At 36.9% G+C, this 20,334-nt stretch overlaps 1 protein-coding gene across 1 annotated transcript in view; it reads left to right on the forward strand.

Moving 5' to 3' along the window:
* Window positions 1–20,334, forward strand: part of BTAF1 (B-TFIID TATA-box binding protein associated factor 1) — a 44,326-nt gene that overhangs the window by 10,121 nt on the left and 13,871 nt on the right. Inside the window, exons 3-21 of the mRNA XM_054071506.1 lie at window positions 858–972; window positions 4,011–4,157; window positions 5,662–5,825; window positions 6,116–6,252; window positions 6,868–6,979; window positions 8,380–8,448; window positions 10,518–10,607; window positions 12,089–12,184; window positions 12,420–12,596; window positions 13,079–13,219; window positions 13,350–13,474; window positions 14,436–14,556; window positions 14,633–14,737; window positions 14,976–15,125; window positions 15,668–15,810; window positions 15,969–16,143; window positions 16,623–16,826; window positions 18,118–18,544; window positions 19,524–19,714. Coding sequence (XP_053927481.1) covers window positions 858–972; window positions 4,011–4,157; window positions 5,662–5,825; window positions 6,116–6,252; window positions 6,868–6,979; window positions 8,380–8,448; window positions 10,518–10,607; window positions 12,089–12,184; window positions 12,420–12,596; window positions 13,079–13,219; window positions 13,350–13,474; window positions 14,436–14,556; window positions 14,633–14,737; window positions 14,976–15,125; window positions 15,668–15,810; window positions 15,969–16,143; window positions 16,623–16,826; window positions 18,118–18,544; window positions 19,524–19,714 — 2,889 coding nt within the window. The remainder of the gene's footprint in view (window positions 1–857; window positions 973–4,010; window positions 4,158–5,661; window positions 5,826–6,115; window positions 6,253–6,867; window positions 6,980–8,379; window positions 8,449–10,517; window positions 10,608–12,088; window positions 12,185–12,419; window positions 12,597–13,078; window positions 13,220–13,349; window positions 13,475–14,435; window positions 14,557–14,632; window positions 14,738–14,975; window positions 15,126–15,667; window positions 15,811–15,968; window positions 16,144–16,622; window positions 16,827–18,117; window positions 18,545–19,523; window positions 19,715–20,334) is intronic.

Below are 20,334 nucleotides of genomic sequence, written 5' to 3' on the forward strand. Positions count from 1 at the left end.
AAAATTAGGAGACTACTTCTGTTCAGCCTGCTGTTTGGTCAGTCTCTGAAATGGTTACATAAGGCAGGTTTCACTTTGCATTCAATATAGATATTCAGTGTTTGCTGCAAGTTCAGATTTTCTTCTATGAAGAGATTCTTTACTGCCTTATAAAAATTTCTGCCTCTGCCTTTAGAGATTGTTACTGTTCTGATTCGGCATTAAGAATATAGAAGAATGCATGCCTTTAAAAGGGCTGGAAAATGGAAAGATATTTCCATTACTTTGAGACTTCAATTCTGCAAAGTCCAGTAAAAATACCAAAAATAGTCTGTATCTGACAGCTGGAGATGGTTGAGTGACCTCAATTCTGCTCTTATTGAACAGGTGCCCTCACCACAGTTGATATCAGTGGCCAAGTAATCATTACTATCAAACCACTTTTAGAAAAAGAAATAGTTTTTCCAGATTTGAGACATAGTGGTAAATTAGTTTAGAAGACCAGACGTTGCTTCAGGTGACCCATGTTGTACCCCTGTCTTAGATTAAATGACTTAATTAAAGTTTAACACTTCCTTCAGAAGACAAAGAAAACCAAACCCAACGGTCTCAAGCCTGTTCAGTATCTGGAGGAAATCAGTTGTTTGATGGGACTAAATATATCTTAAATTCTTAATATCTGGCTGTGACAAGAGTTCTGCTAAGCAGTCAGCAATATAGAGAAGACTGTTCATGTTTCTTTGGTTTGTTTTCTTGTCTGTTGTGTTTGGGTTTTGTATGTTGCCTTAATCCATAGCATTATGTGTTTTAATAGAGCAGATGGATTTTCTGATAGTACTTTTCAAGCAAAAATTTTATTTATTTGTCTCTCCTTAAAGGTGTTGGTGTATTTAAGAAGTACAAATTGGGATACTCGTATTGCGGCTGGCCAGGCTGTTGAAGCAATAGTGAAAAATGTACCAGAGTGGAATCCAACTCCAAGATCAAAACAAGGTGCTTCTTAAATAAAATCATTGTTTATCTGATGCAAACTGACTGCTATGTGAGACTTTTCAAGGCAATTGTGTCATTTTGTTTTTTATAAGCATAGGGGTTTTTATTTGCATCGACTATAGAAAACATCTAGCTTTAGATGTTCATTTTGAATTACAATGATGTGCCTGACCTTTGTTTTTTCTAATATCCCTTTGCTTGTGCTTTGTACCCTTATAAAGCTTTACTTCTATGAATAAAAGGAATAAAAACTAGTAAAATCGAAAAAAAGTAGTACCTTTGTCCTGATGTTTTGCAGACACTTTCTTCTCTGTTCCATAGAAAGGTGGTTTGAAAAAGGGGAGGTGAAATGGCAGCTTGCTGAAGTCTGTTCTGTTTGTACTCACTTTGCATCTGAAATTGTCGTGTTAAGGATTTTAAAATTGCATTTATTGTCAGGTTATGGACTGATTGTCAGTGATTTTTGTCTGAACCTGTTGGCACTCCTGTGTTTACAGGCTAATGTGGCACAGGTTCCAGAAATTCACTAGCTGTTCAAAAAAACCCAAAATGGCAACAAAAACACTATCTGTTTTGTAGTGATCTCCTGTTTGTTTCATTTGGTGCCTCCTGGTTGCTTTAGAACTTGACAAGTTCTGCATTTGCCTTATCCGCTGCCTTTATGATTTTTGTAAACCATCATACTTGCTTCTCCCCAGATTGAAGAGTTGCGGTCTCTTTGGTCTTTCCTCAGAAGACAGTTACTTTGTTTTTTATATAACATTTTGTCCTCTGCTTTTTCTTACTCATGTCCTCTTTGTGTTGCAGAGAACTGCACAGTGTAGCTACATCTCCAGAGTACTCATATTTATATGTAGTGGCAAAATTATGCCCTTCGTGTTTTCATTGTCCTTCCTGGTAATGCCCAGTACTTGATTGACTGTTTTGGCTGTCACTGCTGAATAAGCTGGTGAAGACAGAAAACTGTCAGAAATACATCCAAGATCTTTATTAAATGTTAACTGCCATTTCTGAATTCAGTATTGTGTAGGCATGTTTTAAGTTATTCATTCTGCATGTTGTCTGACTTTTTTCCCCATTAGTCTGTTCTGAGAACCCTCCTTAGATTCCTTAGTGCCATTGTGGCATTTGGTTATGCAAAAGAGCTTAGTCTCCTATACACTTGGAGAAGAGAGCATACTGAAGTCTCTTTCCCGTTGAAGACTGAGAATTAGTTGCAATACTGATCCCTGAAGGACTCCAAAGCTAGCTTTTATCTGTCTTTAGCTACCTTTCAATCTGTAAAATTATATTTTCCTCAATTCTGTGGTAACTTAGTTCCTTCAATTTTTTAATGTGAAACCTTGCCAAAAAACTTTTTGAATATATTATGTCCACTGGATCCCCTCTATCCACTTGTTGGACATTGATAATCAGGTTAATGATTTTTTTTGAAGAGCCATTCTGACTCTTCCAGTAAATCACATTTGTCCACATACTGAACTTGATCTATAGACTCTACTGTTTTACCAAGCATAGAAATTAATTTTACTAGTCTAGTTCCAAGATTTATAAACAGGACTCCTTTTGTACATGGAAATTTGACAACCTATCATTCTTCAAGTAGGGCAGCTGTTTTGAGTGATGGGTTACATGCATTGGCCAGTTCTTGTGTACCTACCTATCAAATATGAAATTGAAAAGGTAATTACATATGTTTGAGAAAACGATGCCATTTAAAAGTGCTACCTGGCTGTGCAGATGTGGGGTTTATTTCAGTTAAATTGTTTATTGTAGTAGTCAAACACATGTTGACAGGCTGAGAGTTGGGCTTGTTTAGCCTTGAGAAGAGAAGGCTCTGTGGAGACCTTATAGCAGCCTTCCAGTACTTAAAGGAGGCCTACAGGAAGCTGAGGGAGTGGCTCTTTCTATCAGAGTGCAGTGATAGGGTGAGGGTAATGGTTTTAAGCTGAAGGAGGGGAGATCTAGGTTAGAGGTATGTTAGGTAAGAGAGATGTTTTGCTGTGAGGGTAGTGAGATACTGGAACAGGTTGCCCAGAGAAGTCATGGATGACCCCTCTCTGGAGATGTTCAAGGCCAGGTTGGATGAGGCTTTGAGCACCCTGATCCAGTGGAAGGTGTCCCTGCCCATGGCAGAAGGGTTAGAACTAGATGATCTTTAAGGTCCTTTCCAACCCAAACAGTTCTGTGGTTTGAGTGGTCTGATTGGTTGCATTTAGGTTCTTAGGCTTGTTATAAATCCCTTCTTTTTGTATCTGTATAATGAAATGTCAACCGAGTGGTGGTTACTTTGTGCAGTATTCTATGTGCACTTAGGCTCAATCCATTGTAAATGAACAAGCTTTCATAAGTAAGTGTATGTGGAGGATGAAACACACCAAACTAAGTGCTATATTTCTTGTAGGCAACAGTTGTGTTTATACTGCTGACTGTAATTCAGGATGTGAGTGCTGGATTATATTGCAATGCCCAGTCTTTTTGGATACTAAACTGCACATGACGAGTAGCCACAAAGCACACTAGTCTTTGAGTGTTGAGGGGAGGGAATACATTGGAAGTAAATTCTTAACCAGAAACTGACACCTTGTCTGTTCTGTACCATACCTGTAACTGTAATGACAAGAGCTCATAACTAGTCTTCAGCAGCCTTTGGTATCTGACTTTCTCCCATGTTTAGGACTATTCTCCTGCTTCCCTAGCCAGGATGCTTGGCTGTGTATGTAGTATTAGCTATTTGTGAGCCATATGCAGTTCAAACTGCAAGCTGGCTTTGGATGCACAGAGACCTAGTGGTATGTCAGTGTCCCAAGATTTTAAATAGCTAAACTTATCAGGGGAAAAACATTAAAATTTCCTATGCAATTAAGTGTGAGTTTTTTTCTGTCTGTCTTTGCAAAATGGAGCCTTTATGCTTTGTGAATCAAGATGCTGTTGGCCTGATAAGAAATGATTTCTTTCTCCTGGTTAACCTTCTGCCAGAACTTGTAACAAAAATTTCATCACATTGTCCTTAAAATTATTTTCAATGTCCCATCTAGAACCAGGCTCAGAGAGTCCTATGGAAGATTCACCTTCAACAGATCGGTTGCGTTTTGACAGATTTGATATATGTCGATTGTTAAAACATGGTGCATCTCTTCTTGGATCTGCTGGTGCTGAATTTGAAATCCAAGATGATAAATCAGGTATATCTTTATTTCTGTGTCAGTGCTTCACTACCCTCATTGTGGTAGAACATCGTAGGGCACTTTATTTCATAGAAGTCTGATATTTATCCCAGTGTTGTATGACTGCATGTAAATAATTTTATGAATGAAAATAAATTAAAAAATAATATCAAAAAGTAAGAAAATTAAACTAATAATATCTTTAGTTCCTTCTTTTGTAACTTGTGGGAAAATGTACAAAGGCTGCTTTTTCTTTGGCATTTTGGAGCAGCTGTTGTTTTCAAGTAAGTAGCCAATGTGAGTGGATGTACTGCAAGTTAAATAGTCGTTGGAATCAGCAGTCTTAGATACCTGTTCCTAAGATGAACTTGTGAAAGGAAAAATATCTTCTAGACAATGGAAGTTGTTAGTATTTTTCTACTTGCTAGTAGAATGCAGTTTGGAGGGGGGGAAAAATAGTGATTGGTATAAACATAATTAGCTACTACTTACTGTTCAACCTGGTGCGTACCGTAAAATGCTGCTAAAATTGGTCACCTACCTACAAATTTATGTGCAGATAGTAACAAAAAAAACTCAATCTCCTAACTTGTTTCCATACTGCATGTGTAAAAAGAAAGCAGTCTGTGGGCCATACAGTCTCCAAGTTTTTATTTACTTTATTTAATGTCTACTTGGACACTAAAATCCTCTATGTTTTACATAAGTGTGAGTGATTCCAAAGTCTAGGTGTTCAGTAATTAGTGTTGAAGCTTCACAGCATTCTTGAGAACAGCATTCTTTGAACTTCCTAGATGTGCCCCGTCTGACACGTGAAGCTTGAGGGTAAGATTAACAGGCTTCAGCACCCTTGGAAAATCATGCTTAGGTTTCAGTCTACGTTGCCATCAGGAGTTTAGTTGGACAGAGGGAAATGAGACACCTGGATCTAGTGCATTTTAGAAGGAAGAATGTTTCTGAAGAATATGGGTTCAGATTCAACATAGCTTAATACAGGATATCAGATTGAATATCATTAGATTGGTTTATTGGTGGTTATTTCTTAGCTCTACATTTCCCAATAGAAGATGAAGTTTAGGAGGAAAAGAAATCTTTCAAAACAAAAAACCCCAAAATACAAAACTGCCAAAATCAACAGATCCCACAAGATGCATGTGCTCCATGAAAAGTGCTGGTTCATGAATCAGTTGCTGGATTATTTTTAGTGTGTTAATTTGCTCCTTTCAAAATACAGCTTCCTAAAAATTGGGGAGAACTTTTTTTTTTACTTTCATAGACTGAGTATAATTTAATGAATTTCTGGGGAGCTATTTTCTGCTTAAAAATTGATTTCCACTTAAGTGCTAGTGTAGCTTCAGCAGCAGAAAAGGTGTGACTTGGTTTAAAAGAGTGTATTGATGTTTTACCTCAATACAATGTAAATCTGTAACTTCTGGCTTTTTTGTTCTTTGGTTGACCAAACCTTCAATAATATATCTGGTTGGAAATCTGACACATCTTCACTGTTTAAAAAATTTTTAAGGTGAAATTGATCCTAAAGAGAGGATAGCACGACAGAGGAAGCTGTTACAAAAGAAACTTGGCTTAGACATGGGTGCTGCAATTGGGATGAATACTGAAGATCTCTTCAATGATGAAGATCTGGACTATTCTCCTTCTTCGGTTTCACTAGTTAACAAACAACCTGTAGGTAAAACCTTGGGCTGTTTTACTGCAAGCAGTAACACAGTGGCTTTGCTGTTTGTTCTTCTGTGGTTATAGTCTTTATATTTTGAATATGGTGCTCGATATGTTATACGGTGGCTTTAGCTTCTTGAATTCTGTGCCCCACAGTTGCTTGTTAGTGTTATTTGATGTCAAACTGGTGCTCTGAATTTGTAATGATGGAGGGTTGGGGAAGCCGAGAGCAATATGGGTTTGAGGATTTTTCAGGACCTTCATTGTAAGAAGAATTGACAATGAATTACTTCTTTCAGACTCTTCAGGCTGCGGAGTTCATTGACTCAGAATTTCGAGCTGGTATGAGCAGTAGACAAAAGAATAAAGCCAAAAGAATGGCTAAGCTATTTGCAAAGCAAAGATCCAGAGATGCAGTGGAAACTAATGAGAAGAGGTATAATAGTGAACTGGTTTGCTTTTATTTCAGTTAAGCTGAGATTGTGATTTTATTTATCTGTTGAAAAACTTCCTTCAGTCTTGGTTTTGTGTGTTAAATGTGCTGATGGTAAAACACTTGTGTTCCGTGCTTATTCTCAGTAGGGATTTGTTAAAGATGTATCTTCAGAGGAATCTTGAAGTACGGGGGAGCTACAGTTCAAATTTCTGGTCTGTCTCTGTTACATATGGCTTGAGAATAGGGCATGAAAATGGGGGACTTAAGAAGATATAACTTTCTAATGCATGCTGTGTTCCTCACTTTAGTTTGTAGTGACTTATTGTTGTACCTACAGTGTTTATAATGAGCAGTAAATATTATCTTTCCTTGATTATATTTAAGAATTTCTGTATTTCCTGGAAGAGGCTGAAGTTTATTCATTTAGAAGAGTATTCTACTGTTTCTCACTGATTTTTTTACATGTAAACTTATTGCCTGTTTTGCGTATTTCAGTGCTAAACCTGTTTTGTATTCTTGCCACACTTCACTGTCTCTGAAGACTTCAGTCGTAGAAGTAATTTCTTCCCCTAAAGCATACTTTCAGTTCATAAATATATTTTTGTTAATTCTCAGTAATGATAGCACTGATGGGGAACCAGAAGAAAAGAGAAGAAAAGTTGCAAATGTTGTCATCAACCAGCCTGCCACAGACTCAAAAACATTGGTAGAAAATGCTCCGGAAGAGGTATGATAAGATGTTTTGCTCTTAGCAGGAACGATTATTCAGTTTTTTAGTAATGTAGAACCAAACTCCTTTATGCTTCCAAATTCTTCAGTTGTTTTAGCATCAAGAGAAATAGAATAAAGAATGTCGTTGCCATCTTACTTCTGTATGTAATGAAGCAAATAAGCCTCAAACAGCACAGCATTGAGAAAGAAAACACGTGTAATCCATTGGTAGCAGTTTGTGACCCAAATGAAACTGAGTAGGTGGATTACAGGTGTCAGACCTGGTATTAAACTGTAAAACTGTGCTAAACACTTAGATGATAGGATTACACTGAGCCATAAATAATTTGATCTAAATGTTCACGTACACTTTATTTAATCTTTGCCTTAACTTAATTAGAACTTAATTCTAAATTAAGCCTATCTTTAGGAGTTGAAGATTTAAATAGTAACCTTAGTCTTGGAAAAACTTGGCATTTGTTTCAATAGACTGAAAATCTGGAAACTTTTAAGAAATACTGTACTAGAATACAAAGCGATGTAGGAGTTCATTTGAAGGTGCTTTATCTTGTTTAGTCTGTATTCTAAAAAATTTTTTTCCAGACATAGCTTGGTGATTAAATTATTAGTGAAATGGTGATTAGAAAATTAATTTGAGATGTTAACAATAACTGCAGGCTTGAATAGCTGCTGGCTGCTCACCTGTCAAGTGCTTTGTGCTTGTGGTAGTGTGAACTTAGTAATGTTAGTACCATAACTTCTTTTCCACAGCCATGTTGGTTTCCTTTTAGGACATTTTGGAATAGCGGATACACTTCTGACTGTTAGAAATGTGGAATGTGTTTTGAAATGGGTGGTGTTTCTTACTAGATTAATTGACCCAATTTGATTATGTAGTGTAATTTCAAATAGTCTTGCCTATTATGTTCTTTAAAGACAAAGCTCATAAATTTAGAGAATCACTGGGGAGAATAAGAAACTTAATTTTCTGCCTTAGTGTGATTCCTAGAAGGAGGCTGAATTCCAGAACATCAAAATTAATTACCATAAAGAGGTTATGCTACTAACAAACTTCATAAACTTTTTAAAAGATCTACTGCCAATCAGCAAAGTTTCTGAAGTGTGGAAGAAGGTTGGTTATTTTCTTCAGTTCTGTCTAGTAGCAAAGAAAAATAATTAAGCTTTTCACAGAATCACAAGGTTGGAAAGGACCCATTGGATCATCGAGTCCAACCATTCCTAACACTCCCTAAACCATGTCCCTAAGCACTTCATCCACCCGTTCCTTAAACACCTCCAGGGAAGGTGACTTTTGGTCTGTTGTTCATGTATCTAATTGGCTTACAATTAAGAAGCGTTTGCATTATCCTTTCTCTTTTACTCTTATACTTAAAATGTATATCTTTTTTAATTTAGGCAAATGAATGGCCTCTGGAAAGCTTCTGTGAGGAGGTGTGCAATGATCTCTTTAACCCTTCTTGGGAGGTAAGATGTATGGTATCTAAGGTATAACTATAAGTTAAAAAAAGCTTCAACAGGAACACACAGACTGCATGCATAGGAACTTAGCATTTTGCTAGATATCAAAAATTATTTTACTTGTATATACAAATTGCATAGCTATGACAGATGTGCTTTTGGAGAACTTAAGTATTTAAGACTCATTTAAAGGGAAAATGAAAATGTGTAATGTATACTCAGCTGGAGAGTGGGAAAAATAAGGAAAGCAGTGATAATAGAGTTCTGGAAGTATTGAAATTCAAACAATAAAAGCATGTGAATCTATGATCAAAAAGATTAAGTAATGTAAACTCTTGGGTTCATCAGGAGTTTAAAGAATATTGGGAGAGTCCATTGCTGACAACAGGGGTGTGTTTGTGTAATGCTAAGCTAGTAGAAAAGTGGAGGAAAACTACTCCTTCAGTAAAAGGGGAGTAGACTTCATATTATCTGTTGTTCTTTTAATTTAAAAAAGAAACTTTTTGGTTTTAGAATGATAGTAAATACCAACTACAAAACCTATATATTTGGTTGCCTAGAAAATTTACTTTCAAGTTTCAAGACCTGGTCTGCTCACCGTGTTATTCAATCCTTATGCTGTTTTCCACAACCTTCTGATATCTGTTCCAAGCAAAAATATGAAGTAGCTTCTCTCTTCCTTAAGCAGAAGATAGAAATGACTGTTGTCAACTAACTTCAGTTTTTAATTAATTGGGTATATTTGTAGCAAAGTTTCAGTGATAGCAAGTTGGCTCTGCCCGTACTGACTTCAGTCTTGGAAATGCAGAGATAGAACATATGCAGTCAGCACAATTATTTTGGGCCTAGAAAAAGGATAATTATATTTCTGTGGCACATCACTGCATCTGAGCTAATAGCCCTCACCTTATTTGAAAGCAGGCTGTTTGCAGCTGAAGCTAAAGCCCACTTGTCTTCTGGAATGCAGGCACTCTCATAGCTTTCTTAGTACATTTGATACAGGGTGTGCATATATTAATTAAAGAAGTAGATCAGTATAGAATCGTTATTATGGTGTGTTCTGGATGAAAAACAAGTTAAATTACTTCAAAATAAATGCTTATAAAATGACCCTCTGGCATCTTCTTGCAATATCTAGAGACAGCCTGGATGACTAGTTCAGACTGCTTGCTTATCTTACAGGCAGCTGAAGTCAGGCAGGATGAATCTTACTACTGGCACTCCTTTATACATTTGTCTGTCTTGCTGGTTTGTGTTTTCTGAGGCTGAGAAGCTAACTAGCACAGTCTTCCGCTTGTCTGGTTAAAACCTTTCTCGTAAGCAATATTGGATCAAATGAACAAATGATTGGAGCAATTAGGATTTTAAGACTAGGCTGTCTCCAGTGGTGGTCTGTGATTGCCAAAACTCTTCCTAGTGTGTTCCAACTGTCTGGTGGGAACATAAAAGTAGCTATAACTTGCTTTCCCATATCACTTGTTAGGCACTTAGGTTTAAATATTTAGCCAAGTAGGGCAGGTTTGTAAGCTATGTAGAGTAGTAGTTCACAGGAATTCAGTTTGCAGGCTCCAGAATATTCAGTGGAGTCCAAACTCTGCTTAAGAAATACAATATAAAAATGAATAGAAAGTGTCTAAGAAATTTAGCAGTATTGCATTTCTTTAGCTTATAAACTTACTAAAACCAGTAATATTTTCTGCTGCTTCTTTCTCTCAAAACTACTGTCTTTAGAACACAGCGAGGTTAAATTAAATGAAAGCTGTCTTTGGCCACATTACTGCAAATATAATAACAATATCCTCCGTGTTAAAGAATAGAAGCAGTTTTTAATTACTTCTGTCATAGCTGGCAAATGCTTAGGAAAAAACAGCTTTTCTTGTGACAGGTTAGTATTTAAGTATTTGATTCGATCTAATAAAATACTACCCTTTCTCACAAGCCTAAGTACCACTAACTCTGCAGCGCTTAAAACATCTGTATTGAGACTAAAGAAGTATTGTTTTAGTTACCTAGTGTAGTTTTTAATCTTCTATTCCCAGGTGTTTTAAAATTGACTTTTTATTTCACTTTTCTAGGTGCGACATGGTGCAGGCACTGGACTGAGAGAGATACTTAAAGCTCATGGTAAAAGTGGTGGTAAAATGGGAGATAGCTCTTTAGAAGAGGTAAGTTTTCAGTCATGGAGGCTTAACACGTTACTTTAATCAAGTTCAGGAGACAGAAGCTTTGTAGGAGGTAGATGATCTGGGGAAATATAAACCATGAGATTTAACTGCTCAGAATAATCTGCTTGAAGTCACTGTATGCACTGATGAAATGTTAACGTTCTTTTTACAAGGCTTGTATAAAAACCCAATACTACTGTATAAGCAGCCATTAATATGTAGATGATGTGTAAAGCTATTAAACACTGGCTTCCATACTAGAAAATACTATCCCGGCTGATGAGGCTGCACAGAACAAAATTGACAAGTTGATTATGTAACTCAAGTAAAGTGTCTCAGACCGTCTAATTGGATTCACTTAAATAGTCATGTGATTCTGTTGCTCTGCTTGCTTTATTGTGAGAAGTAGTATTTAGATAGTCTATTTAAAAGAAAAACACTTCTAAAATATTCTGACACTAATAGCTTCTTTACTAATAGTGAACCTCATCCAGATTCATACTGACTTCCTTGCTGTAAAGGTAACTGGGGGAGCCTGTGGTTTAGAGAGTGTTGAAGAATGAGGAGATACAGTTGTGAAATGTAAATCAAGCTACTTTAGTGTACTTTCATATAGGGAAAGCAAAAGTTGCTATCTGCCCTTGCTTTCCTGAGTAGTATTTGTTTAGTGGGAGAATGCAGGGTAATAGTAACACATGCTGCAGGGATAAAATACTTTTAAACAGTTTCTTAACTATTCATGTAAAGAGTATATACACTCCAGGCTAGCTTGAAAGCCTGCTATGCATGCTATATGCAGGCTATAAATTTTTTACATGTATGCGAATGTGAAATCCATAACATGATGGAAATAGTTCATAAAAGTTGCGGTTGTCAAGGAAAGTAGTGATTTAGTAGGTGAACTGTGGAGATGAGAAAGATGATGCCTGAGGTGCTGCTTTTATGCAACTTCTGCTCTGAAATTCAGAGTTACAGAGCTATTGGGCCTTTAATTAGCCGAGGCTGGAGGTTCAAGACAAGCTTGGTCTAAGTTGCTTTGTCAAATTTGGATGACAGCAGAAAATCATGTTCCTTGCACTGGGCCTCCCACAGTGAAGTATTACTTCGTAGTTTGTTTATTTGTAAATATTCTTCAAACGTATTAATTGACTCACCTAGAATGTGTTGACATTAGTTGGGATGGTTTATCTGAATGACCTTACCTATGCGTGCTGTGTAGGGATTTTCTTTATACTTTACAAAGTACTCTCTAGCCTTTTGATAAAGGTACTACGTGTTTTTAAAAAACAAATTATGATGATGGTAATAGGCTATATGAGCTGAATTAGTGCTGACTTTTTGCCTTGACTGTCTGTGCAAGATGACTGTATTCAGTCAATTTGAGCATATATTGTCATATGTCTTATGAACTTTAGCTGAAGTGAAGATATCAGAAATAACTGAATAAATATAGTCAAGGTGTTCAATTTTTCTCTTTACAGATGCTTCAGCAGCATCAGGAGTGGCTAGAAGACTTGGTTATTAGACTTCTTTGTGTGTTTGCATTGGACAGATTTGGAGACTTTGTTTCAGATGAAGTAAGTTGTCTCTGAGGGAACAGGTGAATCACAGGCGTCTGCAGGCAGTGGATCACTTTTTTGTACAGTGATACTGCATGTGCTTGTTCTAACTGCTTAGAGAGGGTTGTTACTAAGTCACCAATACATAAATTTCATCTTATTTCTATAGCAGTTTTGCTCATCTGACTCATTGGTTTCTTTCCAAGACAAATTTCATACTGAAATATCCGTTTTATCTTTTACATCATACTAGGTGGTAGCACCAGTACGTGAGACTTGTGCCCAGACTTTGGGCGTAGTATTGAAACACATGAATGAGACTGGAGTTCATAAAACCGTGGATGTTCTCCTGAAGCTGCTTACACAGGAACAGTGGGAAGTAAGACATGGTGGTCTCCTGGGAATAAAGTACGCTTTGGCAGTGCGTCAGGTAATAACCCTGATAAAAATTGGAGGGAGCCTTGGAACAAAAAGCTCTGCTTAAAGTTGATGTGGCTGAGCAGTAGGATAGCTGCCATAAAGCAAGCTTGCTTGCCCTGTAGTCTCATGTGAGTTAAGATGTGTGACTGCATTTTTACATCCAGGCTGTGAAAATCTGCAAGTACATAAGTTACTTGCACAAAACGTTATAAGTAGAGGTTTGCCTGGTTTTGATAATGCTTTTACATGTGAGGTTAGCAGAGCTGAGCGCTACAAGAGGTTTAATCTGTGCATGGTATTATTGTGCAAACATTGCTATGTTTTATTCTTGTTTTACTTCATGAATAGTAACCTAAAATATTTAGATTGGTCTTGGACCTGTAGCTTCTGTTTTATATAACAGACATTTATTCATGTGCTTAAGAGTGCATCTTAGTTGTTTGGGGCATTATATGATTTTTAAACTTAAAAAATGCTTTATCTTTTTGACAGGACATGATCAACACCTTATTGCCAAAAGTTTTGCCTGCAATAGTTGAAGGTCTCCAAGATCTGGATGATGATGTCCGAGCTGTTGCTGCTGCATCTTTGGTACCAGTAGTGGAAAGCCTAGTCCAACTTCAGTCTCAGAAGGTAAACAAATTGTTTTCCATCGATTCTGATTGAAAAGTTCACTTTTGGTGTAAGTGAAGAAAATGACACTTAGAGGCAGCGCTTGGATTTTTCTATTTTTTATGATAACCTCTTCTGCTTATTTGTATAGGTGCCTTTTATTCTCAATACTTTGTGGGATGCACTTCTGGAGCTGGATGACTTGACAGCTTCCACAAACAGTATCATGATTCTTCTCTCTTCACTTCTGACTTATCCTCAGGTCCGCAAATGCAGGTAACTTTTTAGTTAGTATTGCTTCAGTATTGCAGGTTTGACTGTCCAGTTATTTTTAAATTAGAACAACCAAAACTGCTTTTGAATCATGCCAAGGAGATGCTTGATTTAAAGCAGTATTTTAACTTTAGTTTTCCATAAAGTGAAGGTTAGGACAGTGCTCCTATTTTCATTCCATTAGGAAAAGGCAACAAAGTAATTAAAAGGTACTAGACATTGTTTATATGACTTTTTTCCCCCCTCTCCCTCCCCATTTATCTTGGGTATTTTAGTAAAGCATATTGACTCCATTCATATGGTGGTCCTGCCCACAGACTTCTTGATGTCTTCTCTTTGACAAACTCCAAACAGAGCAAACTGTGTACGCTAAAACATATGCGTGTACCTGTGGAACTTTACTATTGGAACTGTTCAAAAGAAAGCTACACGTGTGAAAGTTCACATCAACAGTATAAGTAATTCTGTGACTGGTTGAAGACAGTGCCAAACTTAGCACTTTGGGACTTAGCAAAATTAAAGGAATTGCATGTCAGTGTGTTAATATTTTTCATAATAAACATGGTAAACTCACAGTATCTGTGCTTAAGGTAGCTGATTCCCACATCTTATCTTTCTCATCCTGTGTGATTGTTGCTGCTGAAGTTCATTTTTGCCCAAATCCAAACCAAGCCCAAAGTGTAATCTGGGAAACAACATGGTAAAAGTGTGCTTGAATCAACTAGTTCTTTATACCAGTAAGAAAAAACAGTATTTTCCTGAAAAAAGATACTGACTCAAACTACCCTAAGTGTTTAAGCTGTAGTAATTTGATCTTCCTTCAAAATTGCCAAGCATGTGCAATAATACTTTTTCTGGCTTTCTTTTGGATAGAACTTTAACTGACAATAAACAAAATTAACTTAGCTCTGTGTGTGTTTTTTCTTTCCCCTGTCACTGCCTCTGTCTCCCCTTCATGTACAAGTATTCAGCAATCACTCACAGTTTTGGTCCCACGTGTGTGGCCGTTCTTGCATCATACTATATCTTCTGTGCGAAAAGCAGCATTGGAAACATTATTCACACTGCTGTCTACCCAAGACCAGGTAAGAATTGGAGTTAGCAGTGTTTTACTAAGATACAGAGTAGAATCTGCTTGATCATATGATGTCCTTCTTTCAGAGCTCTTCAACATGGCTGACTCCAATTCTGCAAGACATGTTGAGGCACATATTTCAATTTTGTATCTTAGAAAGCAACCAAGAAATTCTGGATCTTATTCACAAGGTATTTACTTGACTTATAACCTAGATATTTAGTGTTGGTATATCCTGCTCTTTCATATTCTCTGCACTTTTGTGCAGGTAGGCTAACTACAAAATAATTAACATGAATGCACTCTGCGATGCTTTGTTATAGAGTGAAAGACAGTAAGATGGTTCCTACAGTTTTATCAGCGCGTACGTGATATTCCATAAACTCACATGCAAATTTATCATGACTTACACTATGGTTCTTTCTCAAGGTGTGGCTGGAACTGCTAAACAAGGCATCTGTACAGTATGTGGTTGCAGCTGCTTGTCCGTGGATGGGAGCCTGGCTCTGCTTAATGATGCAGCCATCTCATTTGCCCATTGACTTAAATATGTTGCTAGAAGTAAAAACCAGATCAAAAGTAAGTGAAATGTGACCTCACTAACTGTCCTGGGGAAAGCAGGAAATGGATTAGGGAAGTGGTGGTGCCTTTCTACAACTCTGAATGTAACCTCTCGGAACCTCTGTTGTGTGGAGCAAAATAGTTCTTGTCAGGTTATCCACAAGCATTTGAAGTGCTGACATGTGGTGTACTCCCTGTGAATACTTTATGAAGTCTTCATCTACATGGTTCCAAAACCATCTGCTTGCAGGACTGACTTAAGTGCAAAAGCATTGTGTTTTTCTGAAAACATGCTGGAAGAGGTTTTCTGTTTTCCTCTGTGGACTCATTTTATCAGTTGTGTTGAGTATTAGTTTTAACATTATAGTGAAGGAACCATATAATAGGACCTATGATAATACTAGCGGAGAGGTGATTTGCACTGATTAACTACTTTAAGAAGTTGGTTATTGCACTTAGCTCCACTGGTGCAGGGTATGATGGTTACTGTGTATGGAATAAGAATTCATCTTTTCTATTGCAGACGTTTACTTTTGACCTCTACCATCTTTATTTCACAGGAAAAGGCAGGCGCTAAACTGCGTCAAGGTCAAACCCAGAATAAGGAAGTGATTCAGGAATATATTGCTGGGGCAGAGAGCATTGCAGAAGATCCAGCAACCAGGGATTATATTGTCATGCGAGCTCGGATGATGGCAGCAAAGTCAGTTTACTGGAAATTTGAAAAAAATAATTAAAAGCAATTTTATCTTTTTTGATAGTGTTTTTGTAAATCTAATTATGTGGACTTTCTTGGCATGTTCATTTTGAGTCATTAATTGCAGAGTAATTGTAAGTGACTGTTCTTTCTCCTTTTGTCAGGTTGCTGGGAGCACTTTGTTGCTGTATTTGTGACCCAGGTGTAAATACTGTTAGTCAAGAAATAAAGCCAGCTGAATCATTAGCTCAGCTACTGCTCTTCCACTTGAATTCTAAATCTGCTTTGCAGAGGATTAGTGTTGCGTTAGTGATCTGTGAGTGGGCGGCCTTGCAAAAGGTAGGATGTTTCTGCAGCAAAAATAAATTTGATTTACTATCTTAATCAACAGCTTGTCATCTGCTACTTAGCTTAAATTAAAAATTTAGTTGATAAGCTAAAAAGCTATTTATATGTATAAATACTAAAATCTTGATTGTTAGACAATGGGAACACATTACTTGGTAGCTAAATGCCAACTGGCGGAACTATGAATCAGTAAATATGTTTGATTTCTTCTACAAATAAGTCCATTCTCAAGATGTGTGTTATCAAGACCAGTGCTTCCTTTTAATATGACTGCCTTCTCTGTATTCACTATCATTTCTGTTCTAGTGGCAGACAAAGTTTTGTTAATAATCTTTAATATTCTGGGTTAAAAATGTTAATGGTCCTTCTGGAAACTGGATTTTTTTAGTTAGATTGTGCTGTTTGGTGCCTAAAACTGAACAAAAGAACTGATTGCTGAGAAGTACAAATTACATCTTTTCCTGTTATAGGAGTGTACAACTGTGGCTCTTTGTGTGCAACCCCGTTTACTTGGGGTCCTTTCTGAACACCTCTATTATGATGAAATTGCTGTTCCTTTTACACGGATGCAGAATGAATGTAAACAACTCATCTCACTGTTAGCTGATGCAAACATTGACATTGGAAACAGAGTAAACTGCAGTGTATTTACAATAGATCAAGCTAATGAACTGGTAAGTAGAGGCATGCCTGCCCTTCTGTCAAATCTGTTCTTGTCCTGAAATAAATCTTCAGCATAATTATTGTACAGGCAGTAACTTTCAGAAGTAATGTGATTACTTTACACATCCTTTGACCTGAGATATGCAACAGGTACTTACCCCTTTCCTTGCTGTGTTTACAGCCTATGCCTGAAAATGAGTAAAGTGCAAGGTAGATACTTAACAGGAGGGGGAAAAAATGACAGAATTCTGATTCCAGGTGTAGATTCACTGTTGAAACATAAGAAGATGACAAAGCAGGCTGGAACTTCTACAAAAATCTACTGTCAAAAGACTAGTAACTTGTGGAAATTCTAGACCTTATTCCCACTGACTCCCCCCAAGATGTGCTTTTAAGTGGGTTTTTTTTTTTTCCTGCCTGTTCAATTGTTTAGGTTTTTTTTAAATCTGAAAATATCAGATTTTAGACATGCTAATAAGAGGTAGCTCTTGAGGCAAAAAGGATGAGTACTTCGGCCTTCTCCTCTGTTGCCAGCTTGGCAGTCATGCTTATCAAGGCAGGTACTCTTTTGAACCTGGGAATGAAGCAGTACAAGTCTGATAGATGAAAGAGTTGACCTGAATGTTTAAAAACAGACGGAAAAAAAAAAAACCAAAAACAACAAAAAGTCCCTTCATCATTCCTTTACTTAGGAGCCTAACTAGTCTCTCAATAGACTAACCAGCATTTCCATGAGTCCGTGTAACTTGCAGTCTTTCACAGGAAACAGGTGAAAGCAACACTAGTGAGCCAGTTTGAGTGGGGAAGGATATAACAAGTCCTGCAACTACTGTGTTGTGCTAATTTTTTCTTAGACTTTCATCCCAGCCTCTTTCCTCATAAGAAAACCAGCTTAAAAAAAACTCCATCATGCGTTGGACTTCCCACATCCTTTCTGACCCCTTGTATTCGTAGCGTATTCTCCTGTGCTTATTTGTCATGTGCTTACTAAATGTTGAGACTGTTTGGATATATCTGGCAGGTTTAGGGCAGTCTAAATTTGGAGGAGTATGTAAACTCCTCTTTTAGCTTTGGCTATCTAGACTTGAAATGTTCATTATATGCCTGGTTTTCCCTTTGAGCTGAAGTTCAAGATTTTAGAAACTACATTTTAGAGAATTTCCTGCTATTTCCTGGGAAAATGGAGATGTTAATTCCAGTTGAAGTGATTTGTGTTCTGCCATGAGAACTGTGGTTTCCAGAGGATATTGCATTTTCCAGTAAATAAAACAGACTAACTTTTTAATTAACTTCTTTTATTAGGTTACTTCTGTTTTCAATGAAGTGACATCATCCTTTACTTTGAATCCTAAAATTCTACAGCAGTTGGACAGTAAACGACAACAAGTCCAAATGACTGTAACAGAAACAAATCAAGAATGGCAATTGTTGCATCTGCGTGTCCACACATTTGCTGCGTGTGCAGTTGTGAACTTGCAACAACTTCCAGAAAAACTAAATCCTGTTATTAAACCTCTAATGGAAGCTATCAAAAAAGAAGAGAATACACTTGTACAAAACTATGTGGCTTCATGTATAGCAAAGTTACTTCAGCAGTGCACAACAAGATCTCCTTGTCCCAACTCAAAGATTGTAAAGAATCTCTGCAACTCCCTCTGTGTGGATCCACATCTTACCCCTCTAGCAGCATGTCCTGCACAGCCTCAGGGTGGTCATGAGAACTCAAAAGGTATGATATCTTAGACTTCCAGGATTCTTGAAATGTGTCTGCATGTCTCTGAATTGTTAAAGTGAGTATTTGAGTCTTTCAGTGTTGGGTTTTTTTTTTAAAATGCCAGCAATTAGTAAATATTTCATTTAAGTATCTTAAATGATACTGTATGAATAATGTGTATAGTTTTTCAGGAACCTTAGGTATAAAAGACTATTGTTCCAATTTTCACTTATTCAGTGTTGTTCAATTATTACCCGCTTAGGATCACATTTCACTTGTGTTATGAAGCTTTTGATTGAAATTGAATCAGTATGGAATTTAGGATAGTCTGTTATAAAAAACCAAAAATCTGAGTTTTGTTGTGTTTTGTAGGCTAGTAGTTAATAAAAGTTGAGGACAGTGTTTGAAATGACCAAAGAATGCTGTGCACACTGTGGTCATGGATTTTCTTTAAATAACTGTCCCTTGATAAAAATATATGGATTGAATGAACAACACAAATTAATCAATACTCTCAAAGATTCTAGCCTGCTTTAGGGTTTGACCTTTATATAACTTTCGTTTTTAAATTAATGACCTTTTGTCTCTGTAGAATGACATTCATATCTGACTGAAAATTAAGCTGATAAGCGTAAATAGAAACAAACAAATCTTAAGGTACTGATGGCATCTGCTGTTGTGTCATGATAGAGGTCTTGAACTTTTTGTAAAAAGACACAGAGCCTAACTTTAAATTTTAGAACATAATGTATTGTTTTATGTATTAAATCAATTTTGCAAGCTTTTTATATTTGACTGAAGTCTTGTTACTTTTATTTCTTGCTGAATAAGTGTATATACATGGCAGTTTGCACACTTACATTTTCTTGCCAAGTCTAATGTGCTTGACAGAGTAACTGCTTAAACTTTCCGTTCCTGAGGACCATGACAATTTTTTTAAAGGACATTGAAATTTGCAGATGACTTGTAGTTTTAAACTACAATTCTCCTTTAGGCCCCAACTCTGATAAAGATGGGATGCATCATACAGTTACTAAGCACAGGGGAATAATTACACTGTACAGACATCAGAAGGCTGCTTTTGCCATCACAAGTCGGCGAGGTCCTACTCCAAAAGCTCCAAAAGCTCCAATTGCAGATCTCCCCACTGGCAGTAGTGGAAGCATTCCTGCGGAACTTGATGAGGTAAATGTCAAAAACTTGGGTTTGCAACTTGCACATCAGTTAGTTTGAATTCACTGGAGTTGATAGTGTTAAAACAGGAATGTCCAGGATGTTTTCATGGAAGAATTCAGTTGATGTAAAATTTTGTGATGCAAACATCGTATGTTAGTTGTTGATGATGATTTAACTCCTGAGTGTGTCATTCAGAAGACTAATTATGCTGAAATATCTTGCATTTAGTACAGGCTATGAATATCTTGAGCTAAATCCATGCAAATGGATTGCCACAGATTGTGCTGTGGCTGTCCTGTTAAACAGTTGCTCATCTTGGTGCACAATGGAAGCTCTAAAGCATTAAAAACAGTATTTGAAATGTGACTGTCTTTAGGATGTGTGATTTCCACACTTGATATGCTGGATTTTCTTTGTTAACTGCTCTATTCTTGAACTTCAGCATGTTTCAGTAAGATCCTACCAGAACTGTGATTCCTAAGCAGTGTTGTGTATTTTGTTCTTAATCATTAAAGTGATTGTTATCAATTCCACTTTCAGAAGAAGATGGTAAGGGGGCTTAATAACAAATCAAGTATTGCTTTTAGGAAGGTTTGCTAGTGTACTACTGGTTTTGATGTCTTATATTG

Source organism: Cuculus canorus, chromosome 7, assembly GCF_017976375.1.
Source record: "Cuculus canorus isolate bCucCan1 chromosome 7, bCucCan1.pri, whole genome shotgun sequence".
Classification (NCBI taxonomy): domain Eukaryota; kingdom Metazoa; phylum Chordata; class Aves; order Cuculiformes; family Cuculidae; genus Cuculus; species Cuculus canorus.